The sequence below is a fragment of the Mandrillus leucophaeus genome, unplaced genomic scaffold (assembly GCF_000951045.1).
Source record: "Mandrillus leucophaeus isolate KB7577 unplaced genomic scaffold, Mleu.le_1.0 Scaffold652, whole genome shotgun sequence".
NCBI classification, from domain to species: domain Eukaryota; kingdom Metazoa; phylum Chordata; class Mammalia; order Primates; family Cercopithecidae; genus Mandrillus; species Mandrillus leucophaeus.
In genome coordinates this window covers 1575315-1596358 of record NW_012107053.1, presented here as the reverse complement: position 1 = coordinate 1596358, position 21044 = coordinate 1575315, and the positions used below count along the sequence as shown (strand labels likewise).

Genomic DNA, 21044 nt, shown 5'->3' with positions numbered 1-21044 from the left:
TACAGTAACCGGTTTGCCGCCGTCCTCTTTTCTAAGGAACGTAGAGAAAGCCAGTGAAGGAAAGGCATTTTACTGCAGCAGCGAAGGTTTAGCCACTAGAGTGTCTTTCTGAGCCTTGGTAATTCCGACCTTCGCTTGTAAAGGCATTGGGAAACCCACGGCCCACGTGACCAGCCCGGGTCATGTGACTCCACAACCCGGCAGCTGAAGTTTGTTACCCTGACAACTGGCTGACCCGCACAGACCTTCCGGGAAAGCGCGGAATTGGGAGGCAGAGGTAGGTGGTAAGGTGTGAACGCTGGTTTCCCACCCAAATCGTCCTGGCCGAGGCCGTACTTCATACTCGACCGAAGGGCTTTAGTTTTCCGGGTCATTTCCCTTCTCCGCCTGGAGCCCACGGCGAATGCGTCTTTGTCTTCCCTCTAATTCCCGAACCCGCGCTTCCGGGGACGGGGTCGCAGCCAGGCTTGAGAAGCTTTTGGTGGAGTCTACATCTAACCAAGCTATTCAGGCCAAGACCTTAACCGCACTGACCCTGAACTGATCGAAAGTGCTAATGAGCGGAAGAGGTGTTATTCTGCACAATGGGGAGGGTATTGTCTGGGTCTGCAAGCCCTCTTCCCCTCCCCCATCTCTACAAAAGAAAGCTGGGATTTGAGCTGCTCTAGGGAGTTCAGGAGCTGGGGGTCGACCCACGGTTGGGTTCATTAGGTGTCTAGGGGAACGCTTTCCGCTGCAAATCACTGGATTCTGCTTGTGTTCAGCGCATAGTTTTTGTCGGTCTTCCCTAGCTTCAAAAGAAACATAGTACTGATTTGTGTACTCCATTAACTCTAAGTATTCTGTAAGTATTTTGACTAAATTACTAATTCTTACTAAATTCTATTTGTGTATATTTTGAAACATCCCCGTATCTGGATACAGTCTGCTTTACGAAACTGTGCAGTCTGCTTTACGAAATTATTACTATGGATTGGTAAAATAACCAGCCGAGTGATAAGGCAGCACAAACAGTTGTGTGCTTTGCAAGAAACAGTCCTTTGGATTTGCTGGCTTACAGGTTTTAAGATTCCCTGTGAGGACCTGGTTTGTGTTTGAGAGGTACTAATTAACACATGTACACAAACATAGGTTTGGGAAATATAGTAGAGACCACTCTTTAACAATTGGATGTTAACAGATGAAAACATAATTCTGAACGTTGAGTACAAGACATCCCGTCAAAGCTGATTTTCCAAATCAGTTTGCTTAATGAATTAGGAATCTCTTGACCAGCTTACTGGGTTAAAAAAAGAAAAAAAAAAAAAATGTGCACATATACTGAATCATAACAAATGTCTGAAGTTTAAGCCTTACCGTGTTCATGATGTGATGGATTTCCTCAAAAGATGTTTATGTCTCTTGTCATTTAGTGTTTCCAATGTTTGAGATACTTTAGAATGTTTACTTTGGGAGGTCAAAATTGTTGACTATGGCTAACTATTCCCAAGAAGAGCTAGATGAAGAGTTTGAACAGTTTATGAAAGAGGTAAGTTTATATTTTTAAAAACTGTATTGTCAAATTTGTCTCAAAAGACTCATCCTTCAATTCTGTCACCTCGAAGATACAGTTAAGTCCATCACCAAACTGTCAACTCCCATCATCCCTCTAGCTCTGTCCCTTTTCTGCCACTGCTAGTTCAGTGCCATCATCTCAACGGGGCTGTTGCAGCAGTTCCCAACTCATGGTCCAGCATTCCTTTCACCACACTGCAGCCAGACTCTGTTCCTCCCCAGTAAAAGACTCTGTTGGTCTCCCATCACATGTAGAAAGAAAAACCAAACTCCTTACCATGGTTTTAAAGCCTTTCATGATTTCGCTGTTACCTGTCTCACTGCCTTCATATTCCTCTTTCATCCACTTTATTTTTCCACTGTGGCCTTTTTTCTCTCCCAGACATTTCAAGCTCATTTCACCTTAGGAGCTTTGCACTCACTGTTCCCTCTGCCAATAATACTCTTCCCTTACTCTTTACCTGACTGGTGAAAATCTTAACTTAAATATCACCACTTCAGAGAGGCTTCCTCTGTTTATCCAGTAAAAGGTAACCACAAAGTCACTTCTTAGTCTAGTATGTATTTAATTCTTTTTATAGCACTTAGCACATTAATTATTTTTCTTGTATGGGTCTGTTTTCTGCTTCCCATTATAAGAATGTATGGTCTGTAATGTGATGACTGTATGTTCATTGCTGTTATATATCAACATGTTCATTACTATATGTACAGTACTTAATAAATACTTAATAAATATTTGAATGAGTACATTAAATGGTCATACCACGTTCTCTGTACAGTCATGCACCTCATAAAGAAGTTTTGGTCAGCAACAGACCACATATACAACAGTCGTTCCATAAGATTATAATGGGGCTGCCCTATAAAGGTGTACCTTTATCTTTTCTACCATATATTTACTGTAGCTTTTCTTTGTTTAGATACACAGATGCTTGCCATTGTGTTACAGTTGTCTGCAGGATTTGGTACAGTACATGCCGAACAGCTTTGTAGCCTAGGAGCAGTAAGCTATATACCATATAGCCTAGGTGTGGAGTAAGCTATACCATGGAGCCGTCTAGGTTTGTGTAAATACACTCTGTGATGCTCCTATGATGAAATCCCGTTTCTCTGAACATATCCCCATAATTAAGCGATGCATAACTCTATTTATATAAATGGAGGGGCCTTGTAGCGCATTCAAGAGAGTCACATTTTAAGCTATTATATGACATTCTTGTTAAAAAAAAAAAAGGGGGGGAGTTTAATGTGGTACAAAAAAAATTCACTTTCATTGTCTGTCTCATGGAAAAATAATGCCTTCTTTGTAGGATTGTTTTAAGGATTAAAAAAAGCATCTACCTATTGCCAAGATGTAATTAGGCACTTGGAATAAGTTTCATTTACCATTTGAAAAGTTGATTTTAATTTCAAATACAGACACATTTTGAAAATTAAATTTATAAGAATGATTTCTACTGTAAAAGATAGCAGAACAGGCCATTAGAAGATATTTTTATTCTTCACTCATTTACCACCCTTCTAGCACACACACTCTCCAATACTCTCCTTCCCCCACCCTTCTGTCTCTGTCTCTCTCCCTCTTATATCCATCCTCAGTTGCATTGTGTCTTTTTTTTTTTTTACTATGAAAGTCATGATTTTAGAGTCATGCTAACTTTTCTCGCTTTGATAAATTATTGTTCAGTTTATTCAAAGACGGTTTATATATCTCTATTTTTAGGAGAGTAGTGGTAACCAGCTTTTTAAAAATAGCTTTATTGAGACATAATTCACATACCATTTAATTTACCCATTTTAAATATGCAGTTCTGTGGTTTCAGAGTTATGTAACCATCACCACAATCAATTGTAGGAATTTTTATCACCCCAGAAAGAAATCCCATAGCTGTTAGTAGTTACTCCATCTCCTCCTTCCCCCTTCCCTAGCCTTAGGCAACTACTAATCTGATTTCTGTCTCTAAATATTTGCCTGTTACAGACATGTCGTAGAAATGGAATTATGTATTACGGGGCCCTTTGGGTCTGGCTTCTTGTACTTAGCATGATGTTTTCAAGGTTCATCCATGTCATAGTATGTATTAACACTTCATTTCTTTTTATAGCTAAGTAATGTTTCATGGTATAATGTACCACATTTTGTTTTTCCACCTATCAGTTGAAGGACATCTGGGTTCTTTCCACTTTTTGGCAGTTACGAACAATGCTGCTATGAATGATCATGTACAAGTTTTTGTGTGGATGTGTTTTTGTTCCTCTTGTGTATATGCCAAAGAGTGAAATTGCTGTATCATATGATAGCTGTGTGTTTGCCTGACTATTTTCGAAAATGTCTGTGCTATTTTACATTTCCACTAGTAGTGTATTAGTTTATCAGAGTTCCAATTTCTTTTTTTTTTTTTTTTGTAGTGAGGGACTGAGTCTTGCTCTCTTGCCCAGGCTGGAGTGCTGTGGTGCAATCTTGGCTGACTGCAACTTCTGCCTTTGGGCTCAAGCAATTTCCATGCCTCAGCCTCCTGAATTGCTGAGATTACAGGTGCCTGCCACCAGGCCCAGCTAACTTTTGTGCTTTTAGTAGAGTTGGGGTTTCACCATGTGGGCCAGTCTGGTCCCGAACACCTGGCCTCAAGTGATCTGTCCACCTCGGCCTCTCAAAGTGCTGGGATTACAGGTGTGAGCCACTGCACCCAGCCCAGAGTTCCAGTTTCTCCATATCGTTGCCAACAACTGTTATATCTGAGAATCAGCTTTTTTTATTGTGTTTTATTTGTTTATTTAATTTTAATTTTTATTTATTTATTATTTATTTTTTGAGACAGAGCCTTGCTCTGTCACCCAGGCTGGAGTGCAGTGGCACAGTCTTGGCTCACTGCAACCTCTGCCTCCCAGGTTCAAGTGATTATCCTGCCTCAACCTCCTGAGTAGCTGGGATTACAGGCACGTGCCACCACGCCCAGCTAATTTTTCTATTTTTAGTAGAGATGTGGTTTCACCGTGTTGGTCAGGCTGGTCTTAAACTCCTGACCTTGTGATCTGCCCACCTCAGCCTCCCAAAGTGCTGGGATTATAGGTGTGAACCACCGCACCCGGCCTGTTTTGTTTTATTTTTAATTAATCATATTGATAAAAATAATTAATGAAAGTGCTGGGAAGCACTCTGGAAGGTTGTTCAAAGTAAGAACACTTATCATGTATTAGAAATCTTCATTTTTTTTTCTCTTCTTTGTCATGGCCCTACAAGGTCAGTGGTACCATGCCTGTGTTACAGATAAATAAACTGAAAAAATGGGAGGAGAGAGAAATGGAACACCTCAAGGTGATACTGAAGCTTAGAGAGAAAGTGAAAAGTGATGCAGCTAGTTTCAGAAATTCAGATGGGATAAGAAATATTTTTTCTTCCCTCCTCCTGTCTTCCTACCTGGTTGTTAGTGAAGACAGTAAGTTCTTCTTGAACGTTTTAAAATTGACATTCTTCAAGTCACTAAGGTAGAGTTTTTTGTTTGGCAAGTGGAAGTGTGTGTGGAGGCGGGGGCGGGGGGCGCACGCACATGGGTGTGCCTGCTGTCATTTTAGAAGTTTAAAAGGTCTCTCAGATAACAATAATCTAGTTGGGGAACTACATAGTATAGTGGAAAGTGAACAGGAGTTAGTCAGACATGGGTTTAAATGTCACTTCGTAACACTTACTAACAGTAGCAATTTGGGCAAGTTGCTTAACCTCTTAGAGCTTCAGTTTCACCATGAGTAAATTTCTGCAGGGTTGTTTAAAGATTAAGTGAGTTAACCTGAGTGTAGATCCTGACATAGAGCAGGCATGTAGTAAATGTTGATTTCTTTTCCAGAAAAAGTAATGTAGAATGAGATTGAAAAAGGATCAAGAGCAGAGTCCTGGAGAAGTCTCCTGTTAAATAAATGGGCAAAAAGGCAAAAGCTATTAAAATAGACGGGTGGGAGTAGCCACAGATCTGAAGAATAACCCAGAGGAAGTGATGCTACTAAAGTCAAGGTAGAGAGTTTCAAGAAGTAAGAGTAAGAGTTGATCACCAGTAGCAAATTCCATGATGTGATCAGGGAGGGTAACTGACAGTGCTACTTTATTCGTGGCATTTCGGAGTCCTTTGGTGCCTGGAGGAGAGCTGTTTTGGATGGGAACCAGATTATAAGTGGTTAAGTGAACTCAAGGAGTTAGTATGTCAAGGAAATGTGATAGGTAGAGTAAAAGGGATATAGGGATAAGGAATTTTTTTGTTTTGTTTTACTTTTTTTTTTTTTCAAAGTTGAGTAAATATTCATTTTTCATTCCACAATTGTGCCTGGTACTGTGCTAGGCAATGGAGACGGAGTGCTGAGCAGGTGTATAATCAGAGGGAAGGGAGGGGAGTAGAGAGAGAAGGGAGTGAACGTACAGAAATCAAATGGGATAACCAAGGAAGGAAGAACCTAGAGAAGTTCTGCTTAGAGTGGAGGAAAGGATTGTGTTGTCTGAGAGACGAAAGAAGTGCCTTCACAAGTCAGTTTAGTAGTGGAGTGAGGTGGGTGGTGTTTGAAGGTTTTTATCTCTCAGAGACAAGGGTGACCAAGTTACTGGCTAGGTGGTGGGGGGTGGTATTGAGGTTAGAGCATGAGATTTAGGAGTGTAGTAAAATTTGGATTGGAAGAGTGGAAAAAAGCAAATAAGCATTTATTAATCGCTGAAAAAATATGCTGATTTTTCTGGTCAATTTCATTCTCCCCTTTACACCCTGAAACTCAGTTCTTCCTTTTCTTGAAATTCTGTTTCTAGAGTGGTGCTATGCAATTTTGTTCAGCCAGGTTTATTCTTAAACCCTAGAGAATGTATGGAAGACAGGATTGTATCCTCCTATTTTTTCTTTCCTGAAAAAAATTCTTGATCAAGTTTTATGTCTTTGTTGTTATTCTCCCGGTTTACTTGTTTAATTATGAAATTGATGCTCAGAGATGTATGTCTGATTTTTAAGTTATTTTGGCCAAATATGTTTGTGGCTATGAACTTATACGTTATTGGTGAGAATGTTGTTTATCTATGTGATAGCTGAACTGTGAGCGAACTAATAGAAACATGCTTAATGATGAATCTGAAATTCTTGAATTTGCACTGTATTTTCAAATTCACTATCTTATATCCAATTCAGCTTTCAGATGATTCTTTTGAAAATTCAGACAAAACAGCTAGACAATCTAAAAAAGAAATGAAGAAGAAAGATACAGTGCCTTGGTGGATAACTGAAGATGATTTTAAAGATGATGGTAAATGTTGCTGATTTTTAGTTTCAAATTATTTGACCACAAGGGGTCAGTCAAGACCTGTATTTTGTTACTTCACTATAAATAAAGAAAATAATACTAATAGTGTGGATTTTTGAAGTTTGAATTGATTTTCATATAACTAGTATTTTATTATGTATTTATTATGTAATTGAGAATCTGTGTTATAACATTATCAGCTTATTTTACATGGAGATAATTTATATTTACTCAAATTAAGGTGATAATTCAGGTATATTTATTATCATGTTTAATGATAAATTGATTTAATGTGATTTAATAAGATATTCTGGCAGTATATTAATGTCATTGCATTGGGAAGAGTTTAACAAACCTATAGACTTTGGTATCACAGTTTGTTAATGACAGTAGTAAAAAAAATTACTGCTCTATATATATATGTCTTATATGTCTTATATACATATATGTATGTCTCATATACATATGTATATGATATACCCAGGCTGAAGGGCAGTAACACAATCATAGCTCATTGTAACTTCAAATTCCTGGACTCAAGCAATCTTCCCACCTCAGCTTTCTGAGTAGCTAGAACTACAGGTACATGCCAACATGCCTGTCTAATTTTTTTGTATTTATTGTAGAGATAGGGTCTCTCACTCTGTTGCCCAGGCTGATCTCAAACTTGCCTCAAGCAGTCCTCCCACCTTGGCCTCCCCAAACGCTGGGATTACAAGCATGAGCCACCACACCTGGCCTGATAGGTTTACTATATATGATACTGCCGTATCTGTCAACAACCCCGACTGCTTCTATTTCAGTACCTACATTCATACCATTTGTGGATCAGTGTTAAGCACAATTTTGTAAAATGATAGAATTTCTGGATCTCTAGGGAAAAAATTTACATATGGACTTTTTTTTCCCCCCATAAAAATTGAGCCTGAATTCATGTCATAATTAAGGCTCTGCATGATCTGTCTGGAACCCTGCCTTCTCGTGTGTTCTAGCCATACTAAATCATTCCTCATCTCCTGGAAAACACCATAGGCCTCCCTGCCTCTGTGCATTATCTCATGCTTCCTTGCCATTAGAATGCCTTTCCTCTCATCCTTCTTGTCCAGTAAAGCCTAGCATCACCACTTTTTGCAGTCCTTCACCCTATCTTCTAGTTCTCTTGTCACAATTAGTTTCTCCTTCATTTTGATGTCAGAACACCATAGTAACACTTACACACTGGGTTGATAGTTGTAACCTATAGGACAAGTCCTGAGGTTGGGAGCTTTGTGAGGGTAGGAAGCACCTCTTTGTCCTTATATCCTCTGACCCTCAACATTAAGTGATAAATTTGTTTAATAAATGCATATTAAAGTAGATTTGACAGTCACTTCTCTGTTCTTTTTAATACTGTAGTTTAAAGAAATTCCTTATTGAAAAATTCAGTGTATTTTTTATAAATTCTTATGCAATATGCTGAACTTTGTAGTGAAGAATTATGTTTTAGAATCTCTCCCTGCTTTTAATGCTTGAAAAGGATGTTATAAGATGAAGTACTGTTGGAATTGTTGACAGAGATTTGGGACATAAAGCCTTTTGTCTAGAAGGTAATGAATCGGAGTAGATATATACAGCCTAATCCTACAGGAAAAGAATAGCTCCTAGACCAAAAATATTCACATGTAACCTGATTGATGGTATTAAAATTTTTTTAAATGTATCAAAAATAGATTTGATTAGTGAAAGAAGGAAAGAAGGATAGTCAAGAAGCAAACTTTGGCAATGTCAACTTAAACAGAGGGAGGTTTCCCTGCCCATGGGAATAACCTGGTCCCTGATTCAAGCAAATGTTTACTGAGTTCATATTGTGTTCTAAATACTAGGCATTAGTATAAAAAGCCAAGACATGATTCCTGTATCAAGAGTGTAGAACCTTCTGAGGGAGAATTCAACACCCCTCTTGAGAAGAAGAATGCATTACTAATCTTAAGACAGGTACCATTAAACATTAACAGTGAGCAACTTTTACATTATAATTTTGCCTGTTTCCTGGTTGCCATAGGAATAAAATGATCAACTTAGAAGGTGAAACTATCTCATCCTCTTGCTGATTGTATTCTTTATTGTAAATAACTAAACTGGATCTTTGTTTCTGTGACATTAATCTCTTGTGAGCTTGGTTAGTGTGAGCTATAACACCGAGTCCTGCTTTAGAGCCAGGGTGACACCCTGAACATGTTGCCACCACAGCACACCAACTTAGCATATACTTTTGCATTTGAAGTGTCTGTGAATCTATCTCTTGATTTTTTACGACTTATGGAGGTTATTATTTGATCCAGTAAAACCATTATTTACAGAAAGGCATAAAATAAATTGATTCTTAGCCTTTTCCAAGAGGACACTAATTAGGAAATTGAAGTCAGAATTCGTGACTTCTTAATAAGGCTTCCTTCTAACCAAAAGTGATGTTTTTTTCTAATCTTAATATTTATAGCACACATTTTCAGTCATCTGGTTTTTGAAGAAAACAAAGAACAAAAGAATACTAAAAAGCAAAAAACAAAAACAAAACATTACTCATTATAATTATTTACCTTTTCCATATATCAGTTTTTTACAACAAATATATACTGTTAAAATAAGGAAATTTTGATACTGTATAACTTTACCAGTTTTTTCTAGTGCTCTTGTAATACAGAGCAAGACCATGTGCCTGGCCTATGAGGATGAGCATGGTCCAACCATTGACTTCTTGCTCTGGGTTTATTTCCCCTTAGGCTTACCCTCAAATCTGAGTCCAGCCTCACTGGCCTTCTGGCATCTGCAAATGTGGCCTGCCCCTCCCATTGTCATGCTTCTGTACCTGCTGTGTCCCCTGCCTGTACTGGTCTCCCTGGCCTAGTTCACCTAGTTATTTCCTGCTCTTTCTTCACATCTTAGCAGAAATGTTACTTCCTCATGGAAATATTCTTGGATTTTCCTGTCTTGGTATACCCCCCCAATTAATCTTACATAATTCCTTCAAAGCAGAGTTATAATTCACATTTAACTTTGCTCTATGAACAGTGCTGCTTCTCTGGTAACCTCCAATGGTTACTGTTTTCTTTACCACATCTTTTGTTCCATTAGACTTGGAAAAGGAGTAAGTTATTGTTCATTGCTGTTTCTAGACTGTTCTCCTTCCAATCTCCTTATGAACCTTGCCATCAGGCCACCTACCTACTATGTTTCTTTGTTGCAGTTATCTACTGAACTCCAGGTTATTCCTCCTCATTCCTCAAAGATTTAAGCTGCTGTTTCGCTGTGAGTCTCCAATTCTCTTGTCTAATTATTGGTGACTACATTAACAACATAGCTGTTGCCTCTAACAACCTGACTTCTGAGTTCCTTAAACTTCTTTACACCAAAAAATCTTGCCTACCACATCATAGCCACCTCCTCCCTCTAATAGCTTCTCATTTCACTTGTTATAAAAGCTGATGACCTTCATTCAAGCTACCACCCACGTCAGTTCTACACCCTGACTTTTTTGACCTCCCAACTTAGACTACCTTTCCCTTGCTTATGCCAATATCACTACATTGGGCCTCCTTTCTCTTCACACATGCCTAGGCATTTTCCTGCCTTAGAGGCTTCACACTTCTTTCCTCCTCCTTAAACACTCTTCCCCCATGTATTCATATAGATTGGTCCCTCACCCCCACCAAGCCATAGCTCATGTGTTAACTTCTCAGTGAAGGCCTTCCTGACCATCCTTTTTAAAGTTGTAGTGCCCTCCATTCCTGCATTCTCTGTTCCTCTTTCTTGTTTTATTTTTCTTCTTGGCACTTAACTGTTTTCTAATGTACTATTTAATTGCAATGTACTTATTTTACTTGTTGCCTCCCTCAAATCACATGAATGAGCAGGGATTTTTGTCTTTTTTATTCACTGATAAAGCCCCAGCATTTAGAACAATGCCTGGTGTGTAGTAGGCACCCATGAATATTTGCTGTCGATTGTCTCCTCCTGTTAGATTTTAACCTTCATGATGGTAAAGGACTTCATTGTATAGCTGGCACTAACAATGTTCTAGGCACATAGTTTGTCAAAAAATTTGAATAAAGTAAATAATACTCAAACCTTTGCTACAGAAACATAAGTTATACTTTTTTACCCAGGATTCATAGAACATTTTTGAAACTTCTTATTATAAAAAAATTCAAACATATACGTAAGTACCACATACTCCTGTGTACCCATTGCCTAGCTGCAACAGTTGTTATTAACTCATGGCCAATCATTTTTCATCGATATTCTCTCTTATTTTCCACCTTCCAACACTCAGGATTATACTGAAACAAATCTCCAACAGCTTATCAGTTCTCTCCACATATATTTCAAAGTATCTCTGAAAATAAGTACTCTCTTTTTAAAATATAACCAAAAAATATTGTCTAAGAAATATCTATAATAATTTCTTAGTATCATCAAACATCTAATCAGTCATAAAACACTTAATATGCTTAATATATATTAGCGTTAGAGAAAATTTCAAATTCCTGAATGCTGTGAGAGACTATAATACCCTCCTGTCCCCAACAATATGCACATATCCTGGCATGAGAACCTCTCCTGCAGTGAGCCACTGATGCCATTGTTTTAGAAATAATGACTTTGAAAGAGCTTTAACTATTTCCATCTATTTTTTGAAATCATATTTACACTAACAAAGGCTTCTGTCTAGCCTAGTAGGTTTTTAATTGTACCTACTTTGCCCCCTCGTATTTTGTTATACTGATTCATGCCGCCCACAGTCTATTTCCAATAGTGTTAAGAGTTCCGCAACAAAAACCCTCTGAGAAATGTAAAGAACAGAAGGAATGAGGCAGAAGATATTCCTTAAAGTGGGATGGTATACTGCATTAAGTACTTGGGCTTCAAAGTGATTAAAAAAAATTTTTGTCTTATGGTGCAACCCTTTGAAGTATTCTATTTGATATGATACAGTGCCACCAAATAGCATTATAATCTTTCTTTTGTGAGTGTTAGGTCTGATGGATTTTTATTTAATAGAGCAGATTTATTTTGTTGGTTCTGTGCATAAAATTAGCATAACATTATTGTGTTGTCATAGTGGTCAAAACAATTCTTTGAACATAAATGTTCATCTGTATTAAATTGTGTTCCTAGGACAGCTTGGAACAAATGTGAGCTATTTGAAAACAAAGAAGAATTCTCAACCTGTTATGGAAATAGAAGAGGAGTCTGCTGAAAAGATTCAATTTCTTAAGAGCAGTGGAACCTCTCTCTTAAGTACTGATAGCTTAGAAACAAATGGTAAGAAATGCAAGGGATATGAGTTGGTCAATTATTAATTGTTATGCTTATATTCAGAATTACAAAAGTTAACTATCTTGAAGCCTCCTTTACTGAAGCATGTAGACAGATTTAGTATCTTCCTAGAGGTTTAGAATTATCATTCTAGAGAAGCTTTAAACCTTACATATTATTAATATGAATTCATATTTGATGAGTAAGAGAGTAAATATTTGTAAAATTTTAAAAATTTACATAATGTCAGTAAATGCATCATTCAAATCAATGTTTTCAAAATTCTGTATATTACTAAAATATATCTGTGCTTTCCATTTAGAACTAGTAGTTTCTGAGCTCAACCATAGTATTCTCGGAGTGGGATTGGACACATTAGAAGAACAAGAGGAGAAAGAACAATTTTTTGCCAGGCTTGAGAAGGGCTTGACATCTTCCATTGATTATTCGAGATTAAATAAGGAATTGGATTCTAATGACTCTACACATTTTAAAGCTTTACATAGGTAAAGTACAGTGTAAACTGTTAATGATTTTTATGTTTTCTGTGTTTTTTGAAAGGCTGATATATGCATGATTTTAAATAGGTAAACATTATAACAGGCAAAATTAAATCTTATTTTTTAAATCTGTTATCTGTTCATTTTACAGTTAGGGTTTTTCTTATGTGTGAATAGAATATGTTTCTTTGTATTTGAGAGCCCATGCTGCCTCCAAAGTCTGAAATTTCATGCTATGGAGACTAATAGTACATTGCCAAGAAGTCCTTACTAGGAAAGTAATTTATTAAGTCATTTTCCACAGATAAATAAGAGAGTCCAGGTTACTATTATAAACTCAGGAAAAAATACAACAGAAAGGCAGGTGGGAACCAAGGAGCAAAGACAAGTTTGATCTGTGTCTTAACCTTTGTATGGTTGACCCTGATGGTTATCGGGAAACCTCATTTATTCTAGGAATCCCACTAGTTCACTGAGCTGATCCTCTCTTTATTACACTAGACCATTGCCATTCTCAAGACCTTTGAAACCTGAGGTCTTCAATGCCCTTATTTAGTTATCCATGTAATTCTTAAAATTATGAATGGAAAGCAGATTACAATTTTATTTAGGATTTTGAGATCACAAAGGTATAATTGAGTTCAGGGTCGGGAGAATCATAATCTCTGATTATTGGAGTGCCTAGGCTCTACAGGATGATTAGTTTTTTATAGACAGCGGATAAAGAAATGCGTTTATCGTCATGAACTTTTCAGGGTCTGAGGTTTTTACCCTACTTGGCAAGCTAACAAGCTAGTCTTCCAGTTTTATGATGTTGACAATAGACAGAAGATTCCTGGATCAGAATTAAAGAACAAAGGCAGTACCTGAGTGTCGCATTTGTTTGCATTGGTTCCCCATGCCCTATGAGTATGCTGAGGGCAAGGCAAAGGATCCATAACTGATGTATGCACACACAGTGGGCTGTGTTACAGAAGAGGAACACTGAGCTTGGAAAAATGTATTACTTTTATAAAGTGGAGACAAGCCTGCTCTTTATTTGGTCGGAAATGTTACCGAAATGGCATGGTGAAAAATGATCAACGTCTTGCACTCTTGGCATATTCAGCAAGAATGTGCAGAGACATTCAGGGCCTATGGTCATTGCCTTTCCCAACGGTGTCAATACAGGTTAAGCATGCCGAGTTTGTGGGCCACAACTTTTTGCCACTTTCCTACATTTTTAAACTTTTTTCTTATTTCTTAACAGTATTCTTAACTATTGATATTTCTGCTCTAGAACAGGCCGGTCAAAGTACAGAATAGCATTGAACATGCAATATTAGGTGTTTGTAGCTCTCATCATTATTACATAGTCTTATAGTTTCTCTTACGATCTCACTAAAGAGGGTTGATAGACTGAAAAGGTAGAACAGATTCCTGGCTTGAGAGAAAGCAGTAAATGAACTAATACATCCAATATAATTAAATCATACTCAAGCTCCTTTGTTCCCTTGCTTAGGTTTTGTTTTAAGGCTCCTATTCAGCTTCCATTTCAGGATTAAATGGCTTATTAGCATGTAAGTGCTGACCTTAGCAATTTTTTTCTGGCTTTCGTATGGACTTCACTGGTTCTCATAGCTTGTGGTCAATTTCTAATCTTTAGTGTAGAAGGGATATCTAGGATCATAAGATAATATTTGGACATGTAAAATGCACATAGTAATAAAATTGTATATATTTAGGAAATAGGGCATCTTTTTCCTTTGTATTACTTTCAAGCTACAATTAATCATATACTTTGAAGATGCTTTATTTTCAAAACGTTTTCCTTAAAGCTCCCAAATTTTTAGCTTTTGATAGAACAAGAGGATTTGAGAGAGAACGTGTATAATTTTAGGGAATTTTTGAAAGGTATACAGAAAGAGTTGCATGAGAATATATTTTTAACATATAATGCTAAATTGAATAAATATTTTTTCCAGTAATCAAGCTAATGTAGAACTAACTGATGACGAACATGAGAATGAATCAAAACATGAAGAACTGGCAGGTAATTTCATTGGTTCTTAAATTTATAATATTTGAAAAGATAATAGCTTTTAATGAAGACATTGATAAGAAAAATAATTAAAAGGAAAATCATATTGTCTTAGAGCTTTGAATAGATAGAGTGGGTTTGCCTGTGTTATAAACTGAGCTGCTAAGAAATCGTTAAAAGTGAACTGCCTCGTTTGTTGAGAGTGGGCAGTGGACCACTTGGGAAGAAAGAAAAAAGGATTTTTGTGCCAGGATTGTGGGCATCTCTGAAGACATGGTAAGACCTGCAAAGCAGGTTGACGGAGAGGTGTACCTTTTCCTGCTTTTTGACTTTTAATGCATGTGTGCTTTTATATTAAAATGTTTTTTTCGTAGACTGCATATAGCTGGTTTTAGCATTTTTGTTCAATCTGACAGTCTCTGCCTTTTAACTGATGTGTTTTTACCCTTTACAGGAATGTATTTCTTGATATAGTTGTTTACTATTTTGCCATGTGTTTTCTTTTCATCTTTTGGTTTTTGTTGCTTTTGTCCTCCCTTCTATTATATTATTTATAGTATTCCATTTTATTCTGCTTTTGGCTTTTTAGCTATAGTTCTTTGTTGTATTTTTTTTTCTTAGTTGCCCTATGAGTCAAAATATATGTCTTTACCTTATTACAGTCTACTTTCAAATAACATTGTATCACTATATTTATATGAACTCTAACAACAATAAACTCTCCTCAACCATTTTGCTATTTTTGTCAACGTTTTTCTACATGTCTTAAAAACACCACATTATTATTTAAAAAAGCGCATTATTATTATTGTTGTTAAAGCAATCAATTATCATTTAAAAGTATTTTTAAGGAATATAAGAAATGGATATTTATGTAAAAATGTGTATTTATCCATATATTTACCATTCCCAGTGCTTTGTATTCCATTGCGTAGATTTGAATTTCTATCTCAAATTATTTTTCTTCATCACGAAGAGCCTCCTTTCACATTTCTTGTAGTGCAGGTTACTGCTAGGAACAAGTTCTCTCAGCTTTTGTTTATCTGAAAATATACTCTGCCTTTGTTTTTGAGGAATGCTTTTACTTGATATAGAATTTTATGTAGTGTTTTTTTTTTCCCTTTGGGCGGTTTAATGATTTTATTCTATTGTCTTTTGACCTTATTTCTCATAAGAAGTTTCTGGTAATTCCTGTTATTGTTATTTTGTGTATATCATGTCTTTTTTTCCTCTGTTTTCAAGGTTTTATCCTTGTTTTTTGGCAGTTTGACTGGTGTGTCATGGTATGCTTTTCTTATATTTATTCTGTTCAGAGTTCGTTGAGCATCATTGATCTATGGATTTATAGTTTCCATCAAAATAAAAAATATTTTGGCCATGAATTCTTAAAATATTAATAATAATGCTGCTTTCCGCTTCCTGCCCTCTGACCCTTATTATGTTAGAGTGCTAAGCTTTGTTTTATGGGTCACTAAGACTGTTCCATTTTTTAAAACCTTTTTTTCTTTCTGTGCTTCACTGTTCACTATAGAACAGTTCCTTTGCTTCAAGTTACTGATCTTTTTCCTTTCTTTAATCTGCTATTAATCCCATCTTTTTTTTTTTTTTTTTTTGAGACAGAATCTTGCTCTGTCACCCAGGCTGGAGAGCAGTGGTGCGATCTCGGTTCACTGTAAGCTCCGCCTCCTGGGTTCACACCATTCTCCTGCTTCAGCCTCCCGAGTAGCTGGGATGCAGGTGCCTGCCACCACACGCAGCTAAATTTTTGTATTTTTAGTAGAGATGGGGTTTCATTGTGTTAACCAGGATGGTCTTGATCTTCTGACCTCGTGATCTGCCCGCCTTGGCCTCCCAAAGTGCTGGGATTACAGGCGTGAGCCACTACGCCTGGCCTAATCCCATCCTTTTTTTTTCTTCACTCTAACAGTTCATTTTGGGTCTTTGTTTTAAAATTCTTTAGTATTTTTCTTCATTATGTTCATTTTTTTCAAGTCCTTAATATTAAGCATATTTTACAGATTTTAGTATTTGTTTGTTTCTGGGTCTCTTTTCTGTTGGCTTTTTTTTCTTCTAGTTTCCTGACACTTTTTCCTGCCTCTTAGAAGTCTAGTAATTTTTTATTGGATATTGAGTATTGTGAATTTTATGTTATTCAGTGTTTGGATTTGATTTTCCTCTTTTAAAGACTATTATTGAGCTTTGTCTGGTAAGTAGTTGATCCTACCGCTTGATTTCTTTTCAAGGCTTTTCTTATGCTTTGTTAGCAGAAGTCTAGAGTAACTCTAGTAACCTCTAACCCTACTGCTAAAGCACATCCCTTTTGAGGCTTCTATTGGATGCCCCTAGTGATCAATGAGGACTCTCCACTTAAGCAGATTAGAGTTCAAAAGTCTCCCTGTCTTGTATGAACTCTGAGAATTGTCTAACTTACAGCATCCCACTTGTTCTTGGCTCATTTTATGCATTAACAGCTTAGTATTCAACAAAGATTCAAGGGCACCCTATGCAGAATTCTGGGGCTTTGTTTTTACTTAGGCACCTCCTCTCTTGATTACTGTCTTACATTTTCTAAATTGCCTCAGCCTTTCTGAACTTATCTCTCTTTCCTCTACTCAGTGAGACTGTCCTGATCTCCCGCCCCTGCTCAGTACTTCAGAATGTATGTGCCTTCAGGTAATTGTAGGGCTAGCTCCCTTCTTTTCTTAGGAATCACATTTTTTTTGCTGCCAGTTTTCTAATATGTGAAAATAGTTGTTTTATATATTGTATTGTTTACAAAGAAAGTACAATCCCTTTAACTCCAACATGGCAGAGGAGAAAGTCCTCTAGATTGGCAAAAAAGTTAAAAATTTGCAGCTAAGTTTGCCAATAAAAGATGAAAAATGTCTTCCGAAAGGATCTTTTACATTGCATAGTTTATCTACATACATTGCATATGGTTTATCTGAACTTTAAGAACATTTTTATTTCTGAAAATAACATTTTTGAAGTTATAAGGATAGAGAATCATAGAAACCTAGTAACTTGAATATGTAACATCTTCCTGCGAAAAAGGTCAGAATGGTACAAGTGAATATTTTGATTGTTTTCTGAACAATGTGGAAGAGCCTAGATATTATCTCTGATGTTTCTCATATAAGAATCACCCTCTCAAATTAGTTTTACTCTTTCATTTTTATGTAAACTTAATTTGCCATGATGTTTGTTCCTGAAATCTCTGACATGTACTGTTTTTCTTTTCTTTGTTTCTTATCTCTCATTTCTGTGTCTACCAATGACACTTCCTTCTAACTTCAAATGTACTTTATTCCCGTTTCTGGGGAGGAAGTCAGTCATTCATGTGCTGGATGCTAGTATTTGCCTGTAGGCTGTTTAGTTACTACATGAAAATAATAAAATACAGTTTTGAAGATTGCTTGTTAGATTGGCACTTTTCCCAATCAGAAATAATACTTGGCTGTATAAACTTTTGATTTGGATTAAGTACAAAAGTAGCTATAGTAGGCTGGGTGTGGTGGCTCACGCCTGTTATCCCAGCACTTTGTGAGGCCAAGGCAGGTGGATCACCTGACTTCAGGAGTTTGAGACCAGCCTGGCCAACATGGTGAAACCCTGTCTCTACTAAAAACACAAAAAATTAGCTGGGCGTGATGGCAGGCACCTGTAATCCCAGCTACTCAGGAGGCTGAGGCAGCAGAATCGCTTGGACCCGGGAGGCAGAGGTTGCAGTGAGCAGAGATCATGCCATCGCACTCCAGTCTGGGCAACAAGAGCAAAACTCCGTCTCAAAAAAAAAAAAAAAGTAACTATAATAATGTTAACAGCAATAATTACTATAAACATTATAGCTAATCATCTCAGCAATCTTTTGAGAAAAGTCCTATTATCCCCAATTTACAGATGGAAAAAGTAAAGCAAAGGGAGTTTGTGGCCTGCCAGTGGTTCTGCAGCTGAAAGTAGTGGAACCAGGAATTGAATCTAGGCCTTCTGGCTCCAGGTGATGCTCTTAAGCACTATGCCATACTGCCTGAACTGTTTCTAACACTTTCTTTACGCAGTCACACACACACACCACAGCGCCTCCCATTGGTTCCCGAATCCTAAGCAGTTGTCCAAGTTCAATGTCATATTCTCCCATATCTCCTCTTTCCTCGTTCATCATCTTTTCTTAAGCAATTCTAATCTCGCGGGTTACTTAAAATTTGGTGGTTCCCACCTAGACGACTGAAGTCTGGATCATCTTGTATTGGTCTCAGCACTTAGAAGTGTGCCTAATACAAAGTAATTACTTTTAACTGTCTTATGATTTTAACTATATGTCTACTGATACTTAAAAATCCCAAGCAGCATTCTTTCTCATGTGGAAGAGAAACAAAGGTGAACTTCTCAGCCTCAGAATACAGATACTGACATAGTTAACCAACTAACCTAGTTTATCTACCTGAGTTACAATATACATGCTGTTCCAAGCTCTTATTTCTTATGAACTAAAATGTAGATGTTTCTGTAGCCATATCTCACTGGAAGCATCCCTGTTTCACTCCCAAACCCTCTCAAATTCATTTCTTAACTTCCAGTATTAATTACAAGTTGTCGTCTTCATCTTCATTCTAAGAAAAGAGTAAAAAACAGGCATTCCAGAAGTAGACTCTAGTACCTTATGTAGTCTTTTTCCCATCAGGCCATCCTGTTTCTCAATGTGATGTAGTTTTTTGAAATACAAATTAGATCATGTTTGTTTCTAAAATGACCAGTTCCACTCTGAAAAGGTGTTCCCTTTCATAGCCACAAATCTGAATTAATACTGTGAACAAGTTAAAAATTGAAGAAGACATCCTGGTCAAATAATTCCTGTCCAACCTTGCCCGTAAGTAGACTGAATGCCTGAATTAACATGGAGACACCTTTTCCTTCTCCACAAAGTCATTGAGATATAATTTGGAGGCTTTAGATAAGAAGCACTCAGGGTTGGGAAAACAGCAAAGGTCATATAAGGCCAGTAGTTACCTAAGGAAAGGGTCAGAGATCTTTCATAAGTACTAGTTAAGACTTACAGTAGAGATACCTGTAGAGACAAAAAAAAAAAAAAAAAAATCAGTCAACCTAAGAAGCAAAATCCAACCTTTTAAAAAGTGGCAAGATTTCACAAAAGTCCTTCCTTTTATAAGTAAGCAATCGGTCATGTTTGTCTTTTAAAAATAAATATTAAAGTCTTATTTTAAAGGTAATACAAGATCCTTTGGACAGCTCTAAAAGTTTTTATTTGGTTAATTATATAAAAGACTAAAAATATAAAACTCTAAGAACTATTTGAAAGTACCATAATGACATAAACCAAAGTCTTATAAATTGAATGCTCATTAAATCTTTGCAAAAGAAAAAGTTCTTTTTTTTTTTAAATTGTACTTTAAGTTCTAGGGCACATGTGTGCAACGTGCAGGTTTGTTACATATGTGTACATGTGCCATGTTGATGTGCTGTACCCATCAACTCGTCATTTACAATAGATATTTCTCTTAATGCCATCCCTCCCACCTCCCACACCATATGACAGGCCCCACTGTGTGATGTTCCCCACCCTGTGTCCAAGTGTTCTTTCTCGTTGTTCACTTCCCACCTGTGAGTGAGAACATGCAGTGTTTGGTTTTCTGTCCTTGTGATAGTTTGCTCAGAATGATGGTTTCCAGCTTCATCCATGTCCCTACAAAGGACACGAACTCATCCTTTTTTATGGCTGCATAGTGTTCCATGGTGTATGTGTGCCACACTTTCTTAATCCAGTCTATCATTGATGGACATTTGGGTTGATTCCAAGTCTTTGCTATTATGAATGGTGCCACAATAAACATACGTGTGCGTGTGTCTTTATGGTAGCATGATTTATAATCCTTTGAGTATATATCCAGTAATGGTATGGCTGGGTCAAATGCTATTTCTAGTTCTAGATCCTTGAGGAATTGCCACACTGTCTTCCACAATGGCTGAACTAGTTTATACTCCTACCAACAGTGTAAAAGCGTTCCTGTTTCTCCATATCCTCTCCAGCACCTGTTGTTTCCTAACTTTTTAATGATTGCCATTCTAACTAGTGTGAGATAGTATCTCATTGTGGTTTTGACTTGCATTTCTCTGATGACCATTGATGATGAGCATTTTTTCATGTGTCTGTTGGCTGCATAAATGTCTTCTTTTGAGAAGTGTCTGTTCATACCCTTTGCCCACTTTTTGGTGGGGTTGTTTGATTTTTTCTTATAAATTTGTTTAAGTTCTTTGTAGATTCTGGATATTAGCCCTTTGTCAGATGGGTAAATTGCAAACATTTTCTCCCATTCTGTAGGTTGCCTGTTCACTCTGATGGTAGTTTCTTTTGCTGTGCAGAAGCTCTTTAGTTTAATGAGATCCCATTT

General features: G+C 37.0%; 1 protein-coding gene across 2 annotated transcripts in view; it reads left to right on the top strand.

Annotated features, from left to right (window-relative positions):
• The first annotated feature begins 221 nt into the window (after window positions 1-221).
• CEP162 (centrosomal protein 162kDa) overlaps window positions 222-21044 on the top strand; it is a 109004-nt gene continuing 88181 nt past the window's right edge. Inside the window, exons 1-6 of one of the 2 annotated variants that reach the window (XM_012001207.1) lie at window positions 222-277; window positions 6711-6825; window positions 10046-10107; window positions 11977-12123; window positions 12440-12623; window positions 14582-14649. In XM_012001207.1, the coding sequence (XP_011856597.1) occupies window positions 12033-12123; window positions 12440-12623; window positions 14582-14649 (343 nt within the window). In that variant the 5' untranslated portion in view covers window positions 222-277; window positions 6711-6825; window positions 10046-10107; window positions 11977-12032. Of the gene's footprint in view, window positions 278-1412; window positions 1529-6710; window positions 6826-10045; window positions 10108-11976; window positions 12124-12439; window positions 12624-14581; window positions 14650-21044 lie in introns of both variants that reach the window. The other variant, XM_012001206.1, reaches the window with a different exon arrangement.